The sequence below is a fragment of the Ammodytes marinus genome, assembly GCF_949987685.1.
Source record: "Ammodytes marinus genome assembly, chromosome: 9".
Lineage (NCBI taxonomy): Eukaryota > Metazoa > Chordata > Actinopteri > Uranoscopiformes > Ammodytidae > Ammodytes > Ammodytes marinus.
In genome coordinates, this window is record NC_137213.1 from 21,742,649 (window position 1) to 21,762,201 (window position 19,553).

Sequence of the window (19,553 nt, forward strand, 5' to 3'; positions counted from 1 at the left end):
GTTATGTGTGTCCCTCCAGGCTTCTTCCCCTCATCATTGGGTGCCAGGGGGGTGCTTAACATGACTCAATCACGGCTAACTTACACACCTGAGATGACTGTCAGTCAATGTCGATGTGTAAAGGAAAGAAAAATGTAATTTATATCCACAAACGTCTGCTACGCCTGAGGTAATTTCTCTTTAACCCTACCTCCTTTTCATGAATGCATTATGTGAGAGAGTGGTCTTTATGTACATGTCACATATAATGGATGGTATGACAGCAATAGAGGACTGGACAAAGGATAAAATGGCGGTGTAGCTAAAATGAATTCCATATAAATGAGAATCCTCAAAAAAGACATCCAATCTTGTACATGTCTTATTTTATCATTATAACTTACATAACTTATACTTTTAAGTTTTAAACTGCATTACAACATTTGAGTGGGCTTTGCTGACAAATGGAAAAGTGTCACAGTTCAGGAGTTATGAGCCAAGAAAAGTGCTTCACATGACCACCAAAATCTGTGAAGTATTTCTTGAGATATCTGGCACAGACAAACTAAAATATATGGCACCCAAAACTAACCACAAGCTTATAAGAGCAGTCAATATTAAGGGTGGACTCACCTCTTCCCGTGCTGTAGTGTTGCAACTTGTCACTGTACACCGCCTCCTTGGTGTACACCCTTTTCCTGAGGGAGCATTCGATATTGAGATAGAGGAGAGGGAGAGAGAGAGAGAAATGACAGCATGAGAGAGGACATGTAAACAAGACCTTATAAATGTTAATGTTCGGCTGTGTGGCCTGGAAATGACGTAGAAGAGGAAGAAGAAGTTGCAGCAGAGGGTTAGCAATGGCAAAGGAAGTTTAAGAAAATGAACCGATTTTTAATTAGACCATGATAGGATCTCACTGCTTTTCATCTGACTTCACCCGCTCTGCATCAAAAGAGCCTGGCCCCTTTGATGAACGCTTTACTTGCTCACAGTTGCACCTACCAGCACTGCAGAACATTTTGACTTTCATATATCTAAAGCGGAGCCAAGATAGGAAAGTGGCAATGTGACAAACTACCGCACAATGAAATTGGCTTGACCTGAGTCAGTTAAACAGGTCGAAGTAGGAGCTGTTAGCTCAGCAGAATTGAATATTCCATTTCAAGTGAGTCGACTTAGCAAGTTAAAAACAACAGCATTAGTAGCTCTGTCTAAGATACTTCATGAGGGGCCTTTAAGGCCCCCACACACAGGAATAAGCTTTATATGTGCAAATTCTATACTGTTCATTTAAGAGTATGTGCCCAGGGGCCCATTATCTCAAAATACATCTATGCATGTCAGTCAGTTTCCAATAAATCTTTCAGATGCAGTATATTATTCTAAACTTCCACTGTGAAAGAAGGCATGCTATGCAAAGTTACGTAGTGAATTGCAAATGGGGGGCGCATGCGAGATATACTGTATTGGATAACAGTGTGGTCATTATTTTATGTCCACCCCTTATAGGGGAAGGTGGGGTGATTTGTGCATTTTGGAAGTTGCAAAACCCCTTGTTTCTAGAAAACCGTGGAAGAAATTGGAAATGTGACCACATATTTAAGAAGAGCCATCCATTTGACTCATCCTGTAAATACGGGAGACACAAGGAATAAGATATAAGCACATTTAAGCTCAAAAAACTGTGTTTTGCCTTTCAAAGTAAAATTTCCATGATCAAGGTTTTTTGATTATTGTGTCTGAACAATTATAGACACGTTTGAAAACATTTGACACATGTTTTAGTGCTTTGGTATGCTACACTTTGAGTCTATATAGTTAGCACGATGTCAACCCTAAATTGCTGCATCATGCCTATTATCCAAAATTCTGGGGATGGGGTGATTTGTGCGCAAGGGCCTGGGTGAGTTATAAGTAAGTAAGTAAGTAAAATGTATTTATAAAAGCACATTTATGACAGTTTGCACTGTCCAAAGTGCTGTACATAGTGCATTCAGTAGGTAAACAATGAAGGTAAAATAACAATAACCAAAATAAAAGACGTAAAGCCCATACATCCACATAAACACAGATAGTAGTGCAGAGGTAAGTAAGTAGTGCAGAGGTTAATGGGGAGGAAACACCAGGGTGTACATATGGGTTTTGAGCCTTGATTTAAAGGCAGAAATGTAGGGGGAATCACATTTGTCAGGTGGCAGTTGGTTCCACAAGCACGGAGCAACTAGTGCAAAGTACATTTCTGAGAGTTGTGCCAGTGGCATGGCTGTATACGCTGGTCACCAAAAGAAAGTGATTGTCTACAGTAGCTCAGAAGAGAGTGACATCTCAATTCCACTTAACGACACCACTGATGAGAGTTCAGATGGCCAGAAAGATGATGATGGTGACTTTGTCATTGTGACAAAATGACGCACAAATCACCCCACTACGTGGGGTGATTTGTGCGACAAGACAACTTTTTTTCCGAAAGCTATATTTCTTAAAGAGGACCTATGATGCTTTTTGACTTTTATGACCTATAAACGTTGTTATGATGATTCATAGTCATGCTTAACCATACTAAATTATCAAATAATGACTTACATGCATTTCGACGTATTCCCTGCTGACCGTCTGGGGTGTCTGTGCAGAGCACTAAACACTATTCTAGCCAGTCGAGAAGTCACGTCTTCAAAGCGGTCTACCCTTTCATAATTGGTGACGTCGCATAAAAATTGGTGATGTGACCACGCGGATGTTTCCATGTATGGTAATGCTGTCACTTCCCTGTTCGCGTCTGCCTCGCGCCCTTATAGGTCCATGCTCGCGCTTCCCGCCACTGAAAGTGTTTCGGAAGGAAGGTAACCAATCACAACAGAGTGGGGTTTGCAGGAGGGGGGGGGAGGGTAGCGGAGATGGCCGATGCACAGGCGGAGGGAGCGGAGATTGCCGAAGCACACACACTCAAGTGTTGACAGGATGTGCTGGATCGCCAAAATAAGAGAAAGAGCTTCCCGAAAATCTACATAGTTTTTTGTGATGTGATTCGTGTCAGGTTACTCTATAGCAGTGTAAAACAAGAAATTAAGACCAGAAAAGTAGTATAATAGGTCCTCTTTAAACAGTTTATTCCAGATCCAAAGTTTTTATTGCCAGGGATGCACAACATCCTGAAATATATGTACATATTTGAGTTGGAGACATAACTGTCAAGGCCTCACTTTAAAATCACTTTGAGTAAAAAGTTGCACAAATCACCCCACCTTCCCCTATTTCCTAGCCTGGCACCGCCCGCCTACCTACTTCCGCTCAATTTTAATTTCCCTCCGGTAGTCAGTCTGGGTCTGCGGTATATTTGTGGGTTTTATCAGCCATATTTTTTGCCTGTTCAATCAGCGAACAGAGGGAGTCGCTGAGAACAATGACATGCGCCAGTTTCAGTTGTAGTCAGAAGCTGGAGCACCAAACGTTATGCGATTGGTTGGCAGATCCAGAGCGGCACTGGGCAGATCCAATAGTTCAACAGACACCCGCCTTCAAGTGAGTTAACATTTGTCAATTGAGCGATTCCAGACCTTCTGTACAAATGAAATTAAGTACGATGGCTCAGTAGGACCAGGCTATATATTTCCAGGAAAAGCCATATTCTCCCATTGCAATGTCAAACGTATGGGCTACATGTGTTGCCCATTTCTCCGTGAGGAAGTTTGGAGCCTGAAAATAAAACTTAATTAAGTTTGATTTGTCAAGTACACGAGCAGCAGAAAAAAAAGCAAGATGTGGGTTACCTGCTGCACACGATGGAGATAGCGACAAGGGAAACAATAAAGACCACTCCGGCCGCCGCTGACCCAGCAATCAGAGGAAGCTGTTCCCTCAGCTCAGACTTGAAGTCATCTGTGTTACACAAAGAGAAAGACAAGACGAACAAATGTTGTGAATGGATTAGGTGGAGCTTAGGCGGCAGTGCTGCACTACTGTGTTTATTTGTAAGGGTGTGTGTGTGTGTGTGTGTGTGTGTGTGTGTGTGTGTGTGTGTGTGTGTGTGCGTGTGCGTGTGTGTGTGTTTGTGTGCGTGTGTCTGGGAGGTAAGGCAGAGCGGACTACTGATGGATAAAGAAAACATATAGATCTCTCTGTTGAGCCGCGCTGACTGAAATCCGCTGAGCTTTAGCAAGACTGATTGACAGGTTGTGTTTGATAAACCAGGGGAGAGACAGAGGGTGAAAGAGAAGCACACAATTGATGGTGAGAAAGAGAAATGGGTGGGGGAGGCTCACAGTCTTCTCTGTTGCAATATATGTCAGAAAAGAGCAGACAAGAAAGTGCACCTCGGAATGTAGATTCTAGGCGCTTTAGATAAAAAAGGAAGTCATCTAATGCCAATCACACATGTGTAGCCCAAACATGTTTTATGTACATAGCTGATAGTTCAGAGCACAGCTTAATGCCTGCCTAAAAAAAACACGCTCTGTAGCAGAATCCTCAGATATCTTTTTGGTGTGCCTTTTTTTATCAGCTTTGGAAAAACCGGCAAACACGGTAGTTAAAGCAATCCAGGATTTAGCATGCTGCATACAAATCAGCAGCTCCTAAATCCCAGTCTCCCCGTGTAGAATGGGCCTATTGGATTAGAGTGATAAAGGGAACAGTAATGCATCTTTCCGAGGCAGTGCGAGAGCCGGAATATACGAGGAAACTCAATGTGACAGGAATTGCTCACTCTTTTAACTTGCACATTTATCAAGTGCGTTTTTCGAGCACAACAGTGTGAATGATGTTCCAGTCACTCACACTCCCAGACACAGCCTTTTTCTGTTCTCTTTTGATGCACATTAGTTGTGAGAGGTCCAGATAAATCTCCCGTTCACATATTAGAAGCGTGATTTTTCCTGACAGCCAGACATCACACAGTTTCCTGTTCCAGTGGTAAATAGGCACCCCCATTACAATCAGTTAGTTCTCAGGGCTTATGCCTATTAAGAGGCTTGTTTGTCGATTATGACAAAACATTGGCTATTTTTATAGAAACACATTGCAAATGAGGGTCACCCCTCAACTGATCTTTCGTGTATAAATAAAGGTTAAATGAAATGAAAATAAATGAGTACTAGAGAACAGAAGTGACAGCAGTCCCCTTGTGCTGATGGACCAATCAACTCTTTTTTTCCGTCACAACTGTCAATCAAGGCTGCAGTGCCTTCGAGCAGATGTGTTTGTGTGTCGACGTGGCAAAGGGACCCCTTGTGGGAGGCCGTATGATAATGTGCAGCCAGGAAGAGAAAGGCATATTTTTGACATGCAGATACAGCAGTGTTTGGCTTACGTCTGAAAGTACGTATGAAAGAGTGGAGCGGCTGGGCTGGGAGGAGAGGTGGAACGGTAAAGGGGTCAGGGAGGTGAAGCCGTGGGTGTGATTGTCAGCCGTTCTCTATCGTCTGTTGCTAATTGCCTTTGACGAATGTCGTGCTGTGGCAGCGAGCCAACGGATGAACCGTGCGATATGTTTGTGTGCTGGGCGAGTGAGTGAGAAGCGCGTGCACGTATGTATATGCGGGGGGAGGTTTGAGGGGGAGATCATTTTTTCGACCGTGAGGAGCCATCATGATCGTGCTACTACATCTGTTCTGTCCACGTAAATAGCCACTATGATCACCTTCATCATCATTATTGTCCTTCCCCATCTCCCCCTCCCTCAAAATCAACCCCACGTCTCATTCATTAACACGGTACAATGTGGAAAATGTCACTCCTGTCTCTGGTACATTAAGAACTATGGCCACCGATGCAAAGTGGCTAAATAATCCAGCAGGGCACAATGAGGCAGCACTTGGGCAACATTTTGCACTGCTATAATAGCGAACTATTTGAAGAAGGGATGTGCAACGCCACCACCGTGCACGCACACCCTCCTTGCACGTACAGTAATACACATAGTTCCACAACCTTGCCAGAGTAGCGGGTGTTGCAGTCTCTCTCTTCAGCCCCTTCCCTCTCGAACAATCCAGTCCACCCCCCTCCCCCTAGCATAAAATTAATCTCATCAACCACTAATCACAGCTATGCATTCTGGGATGGCTCTCCAGCAACAGAAGGGATGGGTGAAAAACCAATTAGCTAGCATTTTGGATCAAGCGCAGTTAGTTGCCCAAACAAAAGATCCTCATTGTTCTACATATTTCCAAGCACCCACACACTCAAACCTGACTGTGAAGAGAAATGGTTTAACGGTGCAAGTGCAATCAAACCTTCGCTCTATCTCTACCTGGTTGATCCTGCCAGTAGCATATGCTTGTCTCAAATATTAAGCCATGCAAGTCTAAGTACACAATACAACAAATAAGAAATTAAAAGAATGACCAGAGGATTAGAAAAGAGCTAGTGTGTGTGTGTGTGTGTGTGTGTGTGTGTGTGTGTGTGTGTGTGTGTGTGTGTGTGTGCATGCGTGCGTGTGTGCGTGCGTGTGTGCGTGCATGCGTGAGAGAGAGACACAGAGAGAGACAGAGAGAGACACACAGAGAGAGACAGAGAAGGATAGAGACAGAGAGAGAGAGCTCTTTCTCCTGGCTCGGCGATCCTTACCATCTGTGAGGGTTTGGAAGCACATCTTGCTGCTGTATTTGCCAAATCCAGCCACGGTGCGTGCCCGCACCTGCACCACGTAGACTGTACCTGACCTGAGGCCCTCCACGCGCACACTGTTGGTTTGGCTTCGCAGGGTGGTGGAGTTAATCTCTGCATGGTCCTGAAAGGAGAAACGGACACAGAGAGCAAGTTAAAGATCACTCACAGAGAACATGTCAGTGGGGAAAGCATTGAACCGCATGAAAAAAAATTATGCTGCTTGTATAGGGAGTTTGACAGTAAGTCAACATACGGGCTAATCAAGCTACATTCAGGATGTACAGTACATTCAGGAAATATAGTAGGATACAAGTGCACCAAATGTAGAGGAAATCCGATTAGGCTGTGTAGCTATATTGTATTTTGTTGTACACTAGATATACAGAAAATGTACTGTACTATTGATAAAACAACATTGACAGAGGGAAGATATAAACAGTACATAGAGAAGAGTAGATAAACTGAGTAAACAGACCATCACAGTTAAGCGCAGAGAAGCTCACTTAAAAATGAAGTTGTAATGGTTCATTTAAATGACAAGAAGCAGTTTTTTCTCATTCTATTTTTTTTTTCTTCCAGTATCTAATAAGGCTTTGGTCAGTTTGAACTTCAGACACGTAACACAGCAGCAGGCATACAGGCATTTAATATGCACACTCACACAATGAATCCCATTCAGACAGTGACACATCTACACGATGGAGTCATTAAAGGCAATCGTTGCTTGCCAATTACAAAGAGCACTAGCTACTTCTGTTACAGTTAGAGAAAGGCATTGCATTTTGTCTCTTCAGATGTGCTTCATGAGGCACTCTAATTACTGCGAGAAGTTTGAACATCATAACATCCTCTTGTTTGGTTCTCTGAAGTAGGTTGCGTTGTGAAGATGATGGCGGGCCAAGTCCTCCCACAGAAACACATTCCTTTTTTTTATTAAAGGGATTTGCTATGATATTTATTATATTTTTTTTTTGCATAATTTTTTATCTACAGATACTCTGTTTAAATGCTCTGGAAAAGTTTGAATTTGTTTGTTTGCACCTACACTATGAATATATGTATGTATTCACACCAGTATGGATGCATGCATTTAACCACCCATCATGTAATGTACGGTTCAGACTATGGGTTCCTGCTCCACAGAATCTCGCTCAGGGGTTAAAGAGAGCCAGTCAGGCTGCAGGCAGTCTGCTGCAGTGTAGTTTGGAGCTCGCTGGAGGTATCTGCTATGGGGGATCAGTAATTACTTAGGCCTGTCACCTTCCCATAACCCAGAGTGAATATGACAGCCAGAAAATAGGACTGCACCTATACACTGCACCCACCACTGCAGGCTGCTGATAGCTAGATGCACACATACCGCCGATGGGATGGGGCGGGGTGGGGTGGGGGGGGGGGGGGGGGGGTTGAAAATTCCCTTGTGTCAGTAAAACAGTGTAAATAGAGGCAAGCTGTTCTTTTTCAAGCTCGGTAAACACACCATTGTTTAACGCTGGACTACATCTTATAATACACGTTGTATGAAAACATTGAATACACAATCTCAGTTGACAACAGTGTGGAGTGGAAAAAGAGTAAATAGGCAAGTGGGAGGCAAGGGATGGCGGGATGGGAGGAGAAGGAGGAGTACGAGGATGATGGCAGGAAGCGATAAGAAAGTGGAGGCAGAAGCAAGCCACATCGAAATCATTATCCAATCTGATTGGTGTAATTGAATCATTCCGGTTGCTCCGTCATTGAGCAGATGTGGTAAACACAGCTATGAAATCGGCCCCCCACCCCTCCCACATAATGATGTGTGCAATCACATTAGCTCTTATTGGACACTCTGGGCTGAATGAAGACAAATGTTTGGGCTCGGATAGGAGAGCATCGCAACCAACAGGCTTTTTTATTCTATCTCTATGTTTATAAATAGGCATGCTGGATGTAACTGGTTTAGAGAGTTTAATCATTCCTCATGCCGTTTTGTCCATGCATGGGATGGCTAAATCGGTTTCTCCAATGTGCTGCGCAAACCTACTGTAAAAATATACAGAAACTTGACTTTTAATCGGCCAGTGCATGCATTTAAAAGCGCTGCAAAAGACATGAAAGCCATGGTGAGAGACTGGATCAGTTGTCACCCATTCATCTGGTATAAGACATGGTCGGGTGCACACGGGCCCGCTTGGGGTCAGGGAATTGCCTACGCCTGCTTTCAGTCATCCTGTACTTATCAGAGCCAACACCCCATCTGTTGAGTTTGAATGGGGAACAGGTGAGAGCAGACAGACGGCAAACTGCCAATGGGAGAACATCCCCTTGAGGGAGGCTCCAGCGAGGAATGGCCCTTTCATGCTGCCAGTCAAATGGGGAATATATGATACACACACACACACACACACACACGCACACACGCACACGCACACGCACACACACACACACATACACACACACACACACACACACACACACACACACACACACACACACACACACACACACACACACACACACACACACACACACACATCTGCTGCTTAGAAATGAGCTGGCATTTGGCCCTCCAGCAGGTTAGGGGATAGCCAATACAAGGCCATGCCAGGAGGGACTTCCAGCCACGAGAGGTCCTCTCCTGCTGCCAGTCAAATGGGGATTAGGTGGACCACACCCTAACTTGGTAAATAAAGACAGAATTGCAAGTGGGAAGGCAGATGGCAGAGCAGCCAATCGAGAGCATTGCCAGTAGTAACAGACAGGGAGTGCAGAGAGATTGGCTATCTGCAACATTTAGCAAAGTCACTGATACAAACTTAGCGACTATAGTTTACCCAACGCTCAAGCACACTCAATATCCTTCCATTCCCGATGTGCATTAACCACTACCTACACAGACTCCCAGCCACATTGACAACTGATACTAGACCTACGTATTTGGACAAATGTAATAGTAAACATGTTATATAATTGACTACATTTAGTAGACTTCCACTGGATCCATTATAATCATATCTCTGGAGTGCTGGAAGTCTAATACTTGTACCTGTTGAAACATTCAATATTTTTGGTAACACTTTATAATAACTATCCGTTGTAACTTGTTAATAGATCATTAGTAAACTCTTAATTAATGATTATTAATGATTTGTTAAGTGTTTGTTAGCAGTTTTTTAAGGATTTATAACAATGGTAGGTAATCACTGGGAGGTAATCCGAGATTAACTGAAAAAATATTTGAAAATGGGGCTGCCCTCAGTTGCCCATGCACTGTGTATAGCCTATTTCAGCCTCGTAGGTATCTCGGATTACCTCCCAGATTAACTGATTCAATTATTAAGCTATTAACTATCTACCATTGTTATAAATCCTTAACAAACTGCTAACAAACACTTAACAAATCATTAATAATCATTATTTAAGAGTTTACTAATGATCTATTAACGAGTTACAACGGATAGTTATTATAAAGTGTTACCATATTTTTTTCTTAATCGCCGGTGGGGCTCTAGACCAGGGGTGTCAAACTCATTTTGGTTCGAGGGCCACATACAGCCTCTCTGATCTCAAGTGGGCCGGACCAGTACAATAATGGCAAAATAACGTACATCAACTCCAAATCTCTAGCTTTGTTTTTCAGTAATATGCTTTATCACTCAGTCTACATTTGTAACCTACATTATCACGGATCACAAGGGATCTCTGTACCCCCCAGGAAATGTCTTAGTAAAGGTTGCTGCTGGCCATGGGAATAGGAGGTGCGGCGCGTAGCGCCGCAGCAAAAATTTGGGGGGTATTTTGCTCAAAGATGCCAATACGCACTAATGAAATAAACAACTGTTTATTTGAATACACAAATACAACAGACACTGACCTTACAGTTGTCCAATTTTGTTTACTATATGTACAGGGACACATTTTGTGCAAACATGCAGACAGTACAAAATAAAATTTAATAAAAGTGCAACTTCTACTGTTTTGATTTATTTTTAAATACAGAGGTTATTGGTTGTTTTGGAATTCGTTTTTCCCAATTTAAAACATAAAAATAAAGCAGCATGGAAAATTAGGAAATAAATCTTGTAGGCCTACACTAGCATGCTCCTGCTCGTTTCGCACGTGCAGAGCCGCGGACACATCGCGCTTGCTAGTACATTAATTGTTCAGCACTAAAAATAAAAATTGTTTTATTTATTTTTTTATTTTTTGGTTTTTACTTTGCCATAAAGCACTGGAGGAAACATTAATAGCGGTGAAGCAAGATTGCCATTTACCATTTCCCACGTTGCTAAAATGGGCTTTTTTTTTATTTAGGCTGCCCCCTAGCGGCTGGAGTGAGCATTTTGGTTATTTCTTTAAAAATTCATATCTCCTCACAGGAATGGGCTAGAGACTTACTTTTTTTTTTGAAATGCTCATAAATGTGTGCTCTACAAGTCGCGGGCCGGATTAAATCATCTCGCGGGCCGCATCCGGCCCGCGGGCCGTATGTTTGACACCACTGCTCTAGACTATATGGACTATAAAATTAAACGTGACTCTACCTGACTTGATCCATAATAAAACTGTTTATGTGTGTGTGTGTGTGTGTGTGTGTGTGTGTGTGTGTGCGTGTGTGTGCGAGTGTGTGAGTGTTTGTGTGTGTGTGTGTGTGTGTGTGTGTGTGTGAGTGTGAGTGTGTGTGAAATGGAGTTTGTGTGTCTGTTTTTCAAAAGATGCCAAACCCCCCAAAATGGACAGCATGGCCACCTGGCACAAAGACCAACATGGTGGACATACCATGTGTCCGCTTCACAGGCTCACACGTTCATGCACGCAAATACACAAACACACAAAGAGAAGGAACCGAATATTCCTATATTACGTCTATATGGAAATAAGTGTAAATTAAATAAATAAATGTCTTACAATTAATGTAAAAATGCATTGCCTTTGATATATACAAATTCAATAAAAGGGGAAAATATGGCACAACAAATGAAGTCTCAGAGGGTTTAAGTAGCAAACACAAATAATTATAACCTCATGATTTCTAATCTAAAAAAAATGCTCATTACTTTGTATTGAAATATGCAACGGGGATACAATCTCATTTTGAAGACCATTTAAGCTTCTTTATTGTTTGGGAAATAAAATTATGTAAAAACAAATTACGGCAAACAGATTAAAAACAATCTGAAAAGCCACCAATCAAACAGTAGCTTGGTAACAGAGCGGAGACAAATAATCTTTTCATCTACAGAATGTTTCGGTGGAACTCATTTCCTTGAGCCCTTTCATTTTTTTTTGTTGTCTTGTTCTTTGCAACCACCTCCCTTTGAGATGACTCTTTGTATGCCTTCCATTCACCTGGAGACTAACAAGGAGGCCTGAGTGAGCAGGGTGGGAGACAAACAATAGAGGGAGAGAAGAAGAGAGTATGAAGGAGGAAATGTGAATACCCTTGCTGAGGGACCAAGGGAGCCCACTACACAAGTTCTGCTTTTCACAGGTCCCATTAACAATCTAAACTTGTCTCCACAACATCTGTGTCTGTGTGTGTGTGTGTGTGTGTGTGTGTGTGTGTGTATGTGTGTGTGTGTGTGTGTGTGTGTGTGTGTGTGTGTGTGTGTGTGTGTGTGTGTGTGTGTGTGTGTGTGTGTGTGTGTGTGTGTGTGTGTGTGTGTGTGTGTGTGTGTGTGTGGTGTGTGTGTCTACAAAAGTGTGTTGTTTGACTCAAGAAGAAAATAATAATGAATACTTTCTCCTGGCTACTCTTCTGCGGAATTGCTAATTGTATGTAAAGCACAAGGGGGATTTCAGAATGCCAACAATGCAGATGGTGCTATAGGGTCAGTGATGCAGATCCTGGCGATGTGTTGTAAGCGAGTATTTTGCTCTTGGTTTCCTCTCACTACGGTGTGACAGTATACTGCTGTCATTCAGAAAGGATGCATCTGAACTACTGCTGACACTCACACACAAACCATGACACAAGCTCACGCAAACCGCATGTGCACACCCTCTCTCCAACAAACACACCCACACACACACACACACACACACACACACACACACACACACACACACACACACACACACACACACACACACACACACACACACACACACACACACACACACACACACACACACACACACACACAAACACACAGCCATCACTATCCAGAGCCAGCGGCAGCTCTGCTCCATCCTTAATGGAAGGCCTGACCTCCGCTATGCTGAATTATTTCCACCCTCCCCAAAATGTTCAGGTAACCAGAGGAAAAAGGGTGTGAGAGACCAGGAGCATTCTACTTTTTCTCTGCAAAACCTTCAACTCATTTCATCTCGCTTCCCAATTTCCAGGGTCCAGGTACCACTTACTGTGTAATGAGAAAGTGGGTTGAAGAAGGGAGTGAAGCCTGTCCAGAGAGAACAGCCTTCAGCCCACTCTACAGCTTTCAGGTAAAACTCTCAAAAAGCAGCCATTTTGAGTCATTACTATCCCTTACTTTCATCTGACTACCAAACTGCCTCTCTGCTGTAAGGTTGAATGCCTGTCACTGCATAAAGGGTGATAACGCTGGATATTCCTGCAAAAAGTAAAACTCTGGTTTAACTTTCGCAGCAACGCAACATGGCATCATGCAGCAGTCAAATACACACAAATGAACATTACTTTGAACATGTAAAAGTTCACAGATACTGTAAGTGTATTTTCCACAGTTTCCTTACAGACATTAAACTGTTACCAAACTGGACTTCCTAGATCGGATTTAATTGTCTCACCAGTACGTAAAACAACACTGCCATACCAACACAGTCGTCTGTGCTGTTTTAACACAGGGCTGTTTCCACTCTCAATCCTCGTTAATAGACTGTGAAGGTAAGCCAAGGAGATATGAATAAGTCATAAGTATGAATATGCTAAAATGTGCTGTATACTACTTGAATAGTATTAAGAGTATGAACGATGCGTAATGAATACAATAGGATACATACTGCATTAACAGTAAGAACATGTGCAAGGGGTTACAGTGGGCAGTGCAGGTATAAATACTGATGGCCAGTACACTTGTCAAAAATAGACTACATCTGGTGAACAACCTATATTTGAAAGAATAGAGCATCCTCTTGAAAAATGATATCCATTAGTTAGCCTTTGTGGGGGGCCAACAGTCATTGCCACACAACAATGAAAGTACAAGGTGACACACAGCTAAGTAATGTCCAGAGTTCACAACCATCTGAGGACCTTTATCTTATGCCCCCCCCCACCCACACTCTTTATACACTACACTATTTGTCATTATCTACTGTGAATTGGTAAATCAAAAGGAACATTCCACAGAAATAATCTTAAGAAAAACACTGGGCTACTTTAATAACTAAACAGTGTTCCTGTGTCTTGAACAATTAAATAAAGTCAGAAATAGGTTTTGAGGTTGAACAAGTTGATTTTTGAATTTTTACGCTGAGGTATTGCTCAACACAGAGTGTGTCAACCCCATGCGGCTGAAATGTGCTTTAGTAAATGTGTATAGGGAGCCTTCTATGAGATGATTTGTACAGAGAGACAGCTCTCTGCTGGTGCTAAGAACTAGCCGACTGCGCTAGGCACGCTGAGACAATCAATTCATGAACCATAACAGTGTGACTACTCTTAGATTAATGTAGGCATTAGTGAGGTGCATTCAAAAGAAGGCGAGTAGTAAAACTATTTTGAAGTAAAAATAAAAAAAGGCTTTTTTTATGATTTAATTATCCAACATATAAGGTACCCATAGTGCTAGGTGAAGCTTGGAGTGTGCAGGTTTGTGTGTGTGTGTGTGTGTGTGTGACAGATACGGTGAGAGACATCCCTCCATAATTGCCTTTTTATGACTAAAAGGCCAAATCCTCACAAAACGGCTCCGTGGAACTTCCAGATTGTCTAGACCTCTCATGCATGGAGGCATGGGACTGACCTCGGTGGAAGGTAATTTAATTCCCTGCTTCTCATATGCAAAGAGCAGGCTAGCCAATGCCCAAGCAAATGTGTCTGACACTGAACATTCATGTTGACCTTTCATCATACATGTGTACAATACATTTGAACTTGTGTGGACATTTCACACATGACATATATTTGATATTTGACTCTTTGGCCCAAATTTGCCCTGACACCTGCTTTTTTTTTACTTCTTCTGAGAGTCGTTTCTAAATCGGATGCACAAACACATAGGGGAGAACGGGGGAATCTGAGGCATCGGGTAATGTGAGCCACCCCCTGTATCTAGGCAACGGAAAACATTTGTGGTCATGTGAGATATATGTTTTCAAGCCCCTTTCATTTCCCCATGGCCCTGAAAGAGAGGACCTCATGGTGCTGTGGTAAGCATGTTTTTTTTCACCAAAATAGGTATTTTGCATGTAAAAGTAAATGTTCTTGCTGTCAACTTAATCAACTGTTGTGCCAAAGCAAATGTATTCACGTAGTAAAACTTCTATCATATGTGTTGATGAACTACCAACATATGAAACCATGTGATGCTGATAACTGAAGATTAGCCTGAAATGCTAAGAGAGGTAGTTTTTTCTCAAATTGTGGTGGTGGGGGAAAGTGAGCCAAATGCTGTGGGGGAAAGTGACCCACTGTCTCACTTTCCCCCACCATGAAGCACAAGTTAAGTTTAGTCTTAAACACATTTTAATGTAATATTACATGACATATGTTTTATTTTAATGTCATATACACTGTAGAAAAGCCATCATGCCAAGGGAATACACCAGGAAGACGACCTGGGGCAACCACACGGAAAGAGCACCTTCTCATCTTTCCCTGTAACCTTCAGGGCTGGAATGTAGAGTAGGCCTAGTTGTAGAGTATGACAGGCTGATGTTATAATCCAGTTGGGTCTTCTCCTGTGTTCTGAGTCCCAGGCTGTTCTCACTGGTTCTGATTTTCCTATGCTTTGACCCCCAGACACTAGCTGGCTCTAAGGGTCCTGTGTTCTTACCCCCAGACTGTGTTCTAATCTAACTGGTTCTATCTTTCATTTGAATCTTATTAAAACCTTTTGAATTATAATATGTTGCATTTGATTTTGTTCAGAGTTACTTTCAAGTGTTTAGAACATTTGCTTTGCTTAATTGACCAAACCCCATCATTCTTTTACTAGTCCGACATTAGTTCTGGAATGTGTGGCTAGCTTTCAGGATTCTTACTGTTACAATATGTGTTGTTATGGTAGTTTCAGAGTGGAAAAAGTAAGTGGATCAGTTTACCCCACAGCTGGGGTAAAGTGAGCCACATGACAACTTTTTTTTAAACAATCATATTTTCACTGCCCTTTGTCTTGAAAAAAATCTGCTAATGCCCATTTCTAGGAAACATCCTGAATTAATGGGAAATGTGTAAATTTGAGTGATAAATCATTTTAGCTTGCTTAGAGGGGAGCAAATGTAAAGAAGTGGCTCAGATTACCCCGTTCTCCCCTATACAGTGGCACATTGGACAGCAGTCGGCTAGTGGAGGAAAGGTCGGTTAAGAGCCTATAAAAAGCCTGTGTGTCAAAGGAGGACCCCCAATGTGGAAATCTCATCTCCACAGCCCAGTGTGAAAGCAATCACTCTGACTCACCTTCTTAGTCTTACTCACACGGTGACGCATTTTCTAGATATACGCACGTACAGGGGATATGACGTTACATTTAGGCAGACAGGTAGACAGAGTAGAGCAACAGCCTCTCTGCAACCTGAATCATCCAAGAGCAATTAGCCATCTTGTCCCCCTTAATTCACTAATTTGTGATTACGCTGTGCTCATCTATTTGTGTGAGGACACGCTACATAAACATCAATAGGATTAGGTTTCATTGATATTCATGAGCTAATGGGAGGCTGTATAAGTGTTATTTACACGACACTAAGCTGTCTGGCAGATAAGGTTTCTCAGGGCAATTGCAATCGGATTCAATTTTATGACCTGAGCAATGCCAGGCGTGGGGGAAAACAGCAAGCACTGCAGCTATTATTGGAAAACTGAGTTTCCAAATGCATTTATAAACATGATTGTTGTTCTCTCGGATAGAAAATGTCGAATGTGACAAACTCTGCTCTAAAGTGGAGTTGTGAATATTGATCCACGGACCTTAGGCAAAAATGAGTTTGTGTCGAATAAATAACTCGACAGAAAAAGAAAAACATTTATAAAACTCTATTGATTTCTATCTCTTATTTGGAAAGCAGAACGTCGGGTGAAGGTCCATCAAGTCTTGCTAAAGTCCAAAGCTTAAGATGACAAAGACAGGGGGAAAACCATGCACAGCCAACCTTGGTATAACCATCGATCAGGAGGACAGACAAGGGGCCACAGACAAAGAAGCTATAGCTTTCTCCTATCGCTAGGTATCATTATGCCCCTGGCCTTGGAAAAAAAGCCTACAGGTCAATACTGAAGCAGCATAGGGTGCTGTGGGTAGGGCTGCCGACTTAATAAAGCAGAAGTATTGTTTGTGAGCAGACAGGTCGATGTGACTCCCCCCCTCCCCCCATCAGACCCAATGCATTTTCACAGCGGGGCAGGTTACTGCACAGTGCAGAGTGGGCGTGGAGCACAGGTCAACCTATTCACTTCGTCAGCAGCAGAAACCAAAGAACAGTGGGAGAGATGGAGTGAACGCAGTGAAAGAACATATTATCAACCCATGGGACTCGTGCTCTTAGAAATATTCGGGAGAGCTTAGCATTTTTTAAAGGGGCTTTTACATGCAGTTTGCTATGCATGCGTAGGAGACAACATCTAGTGTCTCAAAGAGCTGGCACTGTTCCAGCCTGACAGACAAAATTCACACTTAGAAATATACACCTATGAAGTCAGACACAAACAAGGGAATTCATGCCTCTTACCTTCTCGTAGAAGCACAGCTCATAGTCCAGGATGATGCCGTTGGGCTGTTCAGGTTGTGGCCATGACAGAGTGAAGCTATTCATGGTGGAGCTGATCTGGTGCATGATGGGAACTATGGAGGGAGCTGTATAGGGCAGAGAATGTTCAACAGAGAATCAGTACAGTTGTAGGATAACATTGACTATAAGAGATGTGGATCAACCACAACTGTTTGAATGACATGAGAAGGTGTATTTACAGTACTTCCCTTTAAAAAAATGCTGCATGTATTCAGAGGTAGATAGTTGAGGCATGATGGTCTCTTTAGCTAATGCTGACTGCAGTAAGGTAAAACCCAAGACTGGCTTGTCTCCTTTGATTTTCCAGTATTTCCTCAAGTCGTATTGCATTATATGCCTATTCTAATTATAGTTAGTACATTATCTGCACTGATAGTTTCAGGAACGACGGTCCACATTTTAAAAACAGTGCCCAACAGCAATACATTTCAAATGACGTTTGTATATAGAATAAATAACATCATCCATCCGAACTCTCAACAGAACCCAAGCTTGAACAATTACCACGTTCATCAATAACCAGGGAGCCAAGCCGAGTTGAGATGATCAGAGCTGCTCTCAGCCATATTCTGAAACTGCAGGGCCACATACTGTATGTGCCGGCCCAGGCCCAAATACGGCTGCCAATTTGCCAAAGAATTGAGGGTGTGGCTGAGTGTCAGTTTCAATAAGCAGTACTCAGGGCTACCTTTGCGCCAGAATTGTCAGTTACCACGAGTCTGGCATGAATCAAGCAACCCATCTTGTTAGATTTAGTCCACTGTTGGACTGAGTAATTTGGGTTTTTGGTTGAGAATATACGAGCACACAATATTTAACAAAGCTTTTTCAATTCTAAAAAAGTGGCAGTTGGATCATATTCTTAAAATAAGTACATACATGTTGTTGTTGTGTCATTATGTTTGTAAAATCATGGCAGATATAAAAAACATGGTATTTGTTATTTCAAAAGTGTTTGCAGTATTAACGGAACACGTAGCTACCCTTCATTTATTTTTACTATCAAGAGGAGATTCTCTAGCCAATACAAAACACAAAAATGATCCCATCTGGATTTGAACCGAGCGTTATTCACTGAATGTGACTCTTTGGAGTCAAATTGCTCTAGTATTGTGATCATTTTTGCCGAACTGCACATTCTATGCCATCTTTCAGACCCAGTGCACCTGCATGCACATGCACACATGGGCTGTGAATTCAAAACGCTCTTGTCATGCTTCATATGCCGCTCAGAGATTGTGTTATTGGACAGAAGGAAGAAATCATCCATAAGGAAGAAATCATCCATAATAAAACTGTTTATGTGTGTGTGTGTGTGTGTGTGTGTGTGTGTGTGTGTGTGTGTGTGTGTGTGTGTGTGTGTGTGTGTGTGTGTGTGTGTGTGTGTGTGTGTGTGTGGGTGTGTACAACATGCCCGTCGTTACTGTAGTCGGCTGTATAAAGGCCTAAGTAACAAATACTGAAAGGATACACAACAGTAGCCCACACCAGAAACACTGTATGTTTCTTAGGTTAGGTCTCAGTTCTAAGAACACTGTGCCTTAACCAGCGCAGCAGCTGCAATATATTTGTCTTATTTTTATCTGAAAAGACTACAGGTCTGGACTAGAATAAATTGAATTGAACCGAATTTGACCCCAATTTATACCATCACAACAGGTGTCATATATGCCATTGCAAAGTCCAACCCCCCTGTATATTTGCTATCATACTGTGGCAGATTTCTCTCACTGTTGACATTTAACAAATCCATGGATATTCTTGTCACTGCTGACAGTAGTGTCAAGATAATTCCAAACTCTGTGAGGAAAAAGTACATTTCATTCCCGGTGCTGATACTCGCTTTTTTTCTGTTGTGTTCATGCGTAATCCAGGGCAAGCTGACAGTTTCCTAAATGTCACAGACAGTGCTTGGCCAGTAGCAGGTGAGTGGGTTTAGGTGAAATAGGGCGAAAACAATCCACTGTTGTTGCTGGAGATTCAAAACTGCAGCAATTCCAATTCATGGATTATTAATTGCCCACAAAAGACTTCCAAAAGTAGGTCAAATGCCCTGG

General features: G+C 42.4%; 1 protein-coding gene across 2 annotated transcripts in view; it reads right to left on the reverse strand.

The window, feature by feature from the left end:
* LOC307255572 (ephrin type-B receptor 1-B) overlaps window positions 1-19,553 on the reverse strand; it is a 165,498-nt gene that overhangs the window by 27,761 nt on the left and 118,184 nt on the right. For both annotated transcript variants that reach the window (XM_080034263.1, XM_080034262.1), the window contains exons 6-9: window positions 17,437-17,561; window positions 6,544-6,706; window positions 3,750-3,858; window positions 613-677 (exon numbers count right to left, since the gene is read on the reverse strand). In XM_080034263.1, coding sequence (XP_079890389.1) covers window positions 613-677; window positions 3,750-3,858; window positions 6,544-6,706; window positions 17,437-17,561 — 462 coding nt within the window. The remainder of the gene's footprint in view (window positions 1-612; window positions 678-3,749; window positions 3,859-6,543; window positions 6,707-17,436; window positions 17,562-19,553) is intronic.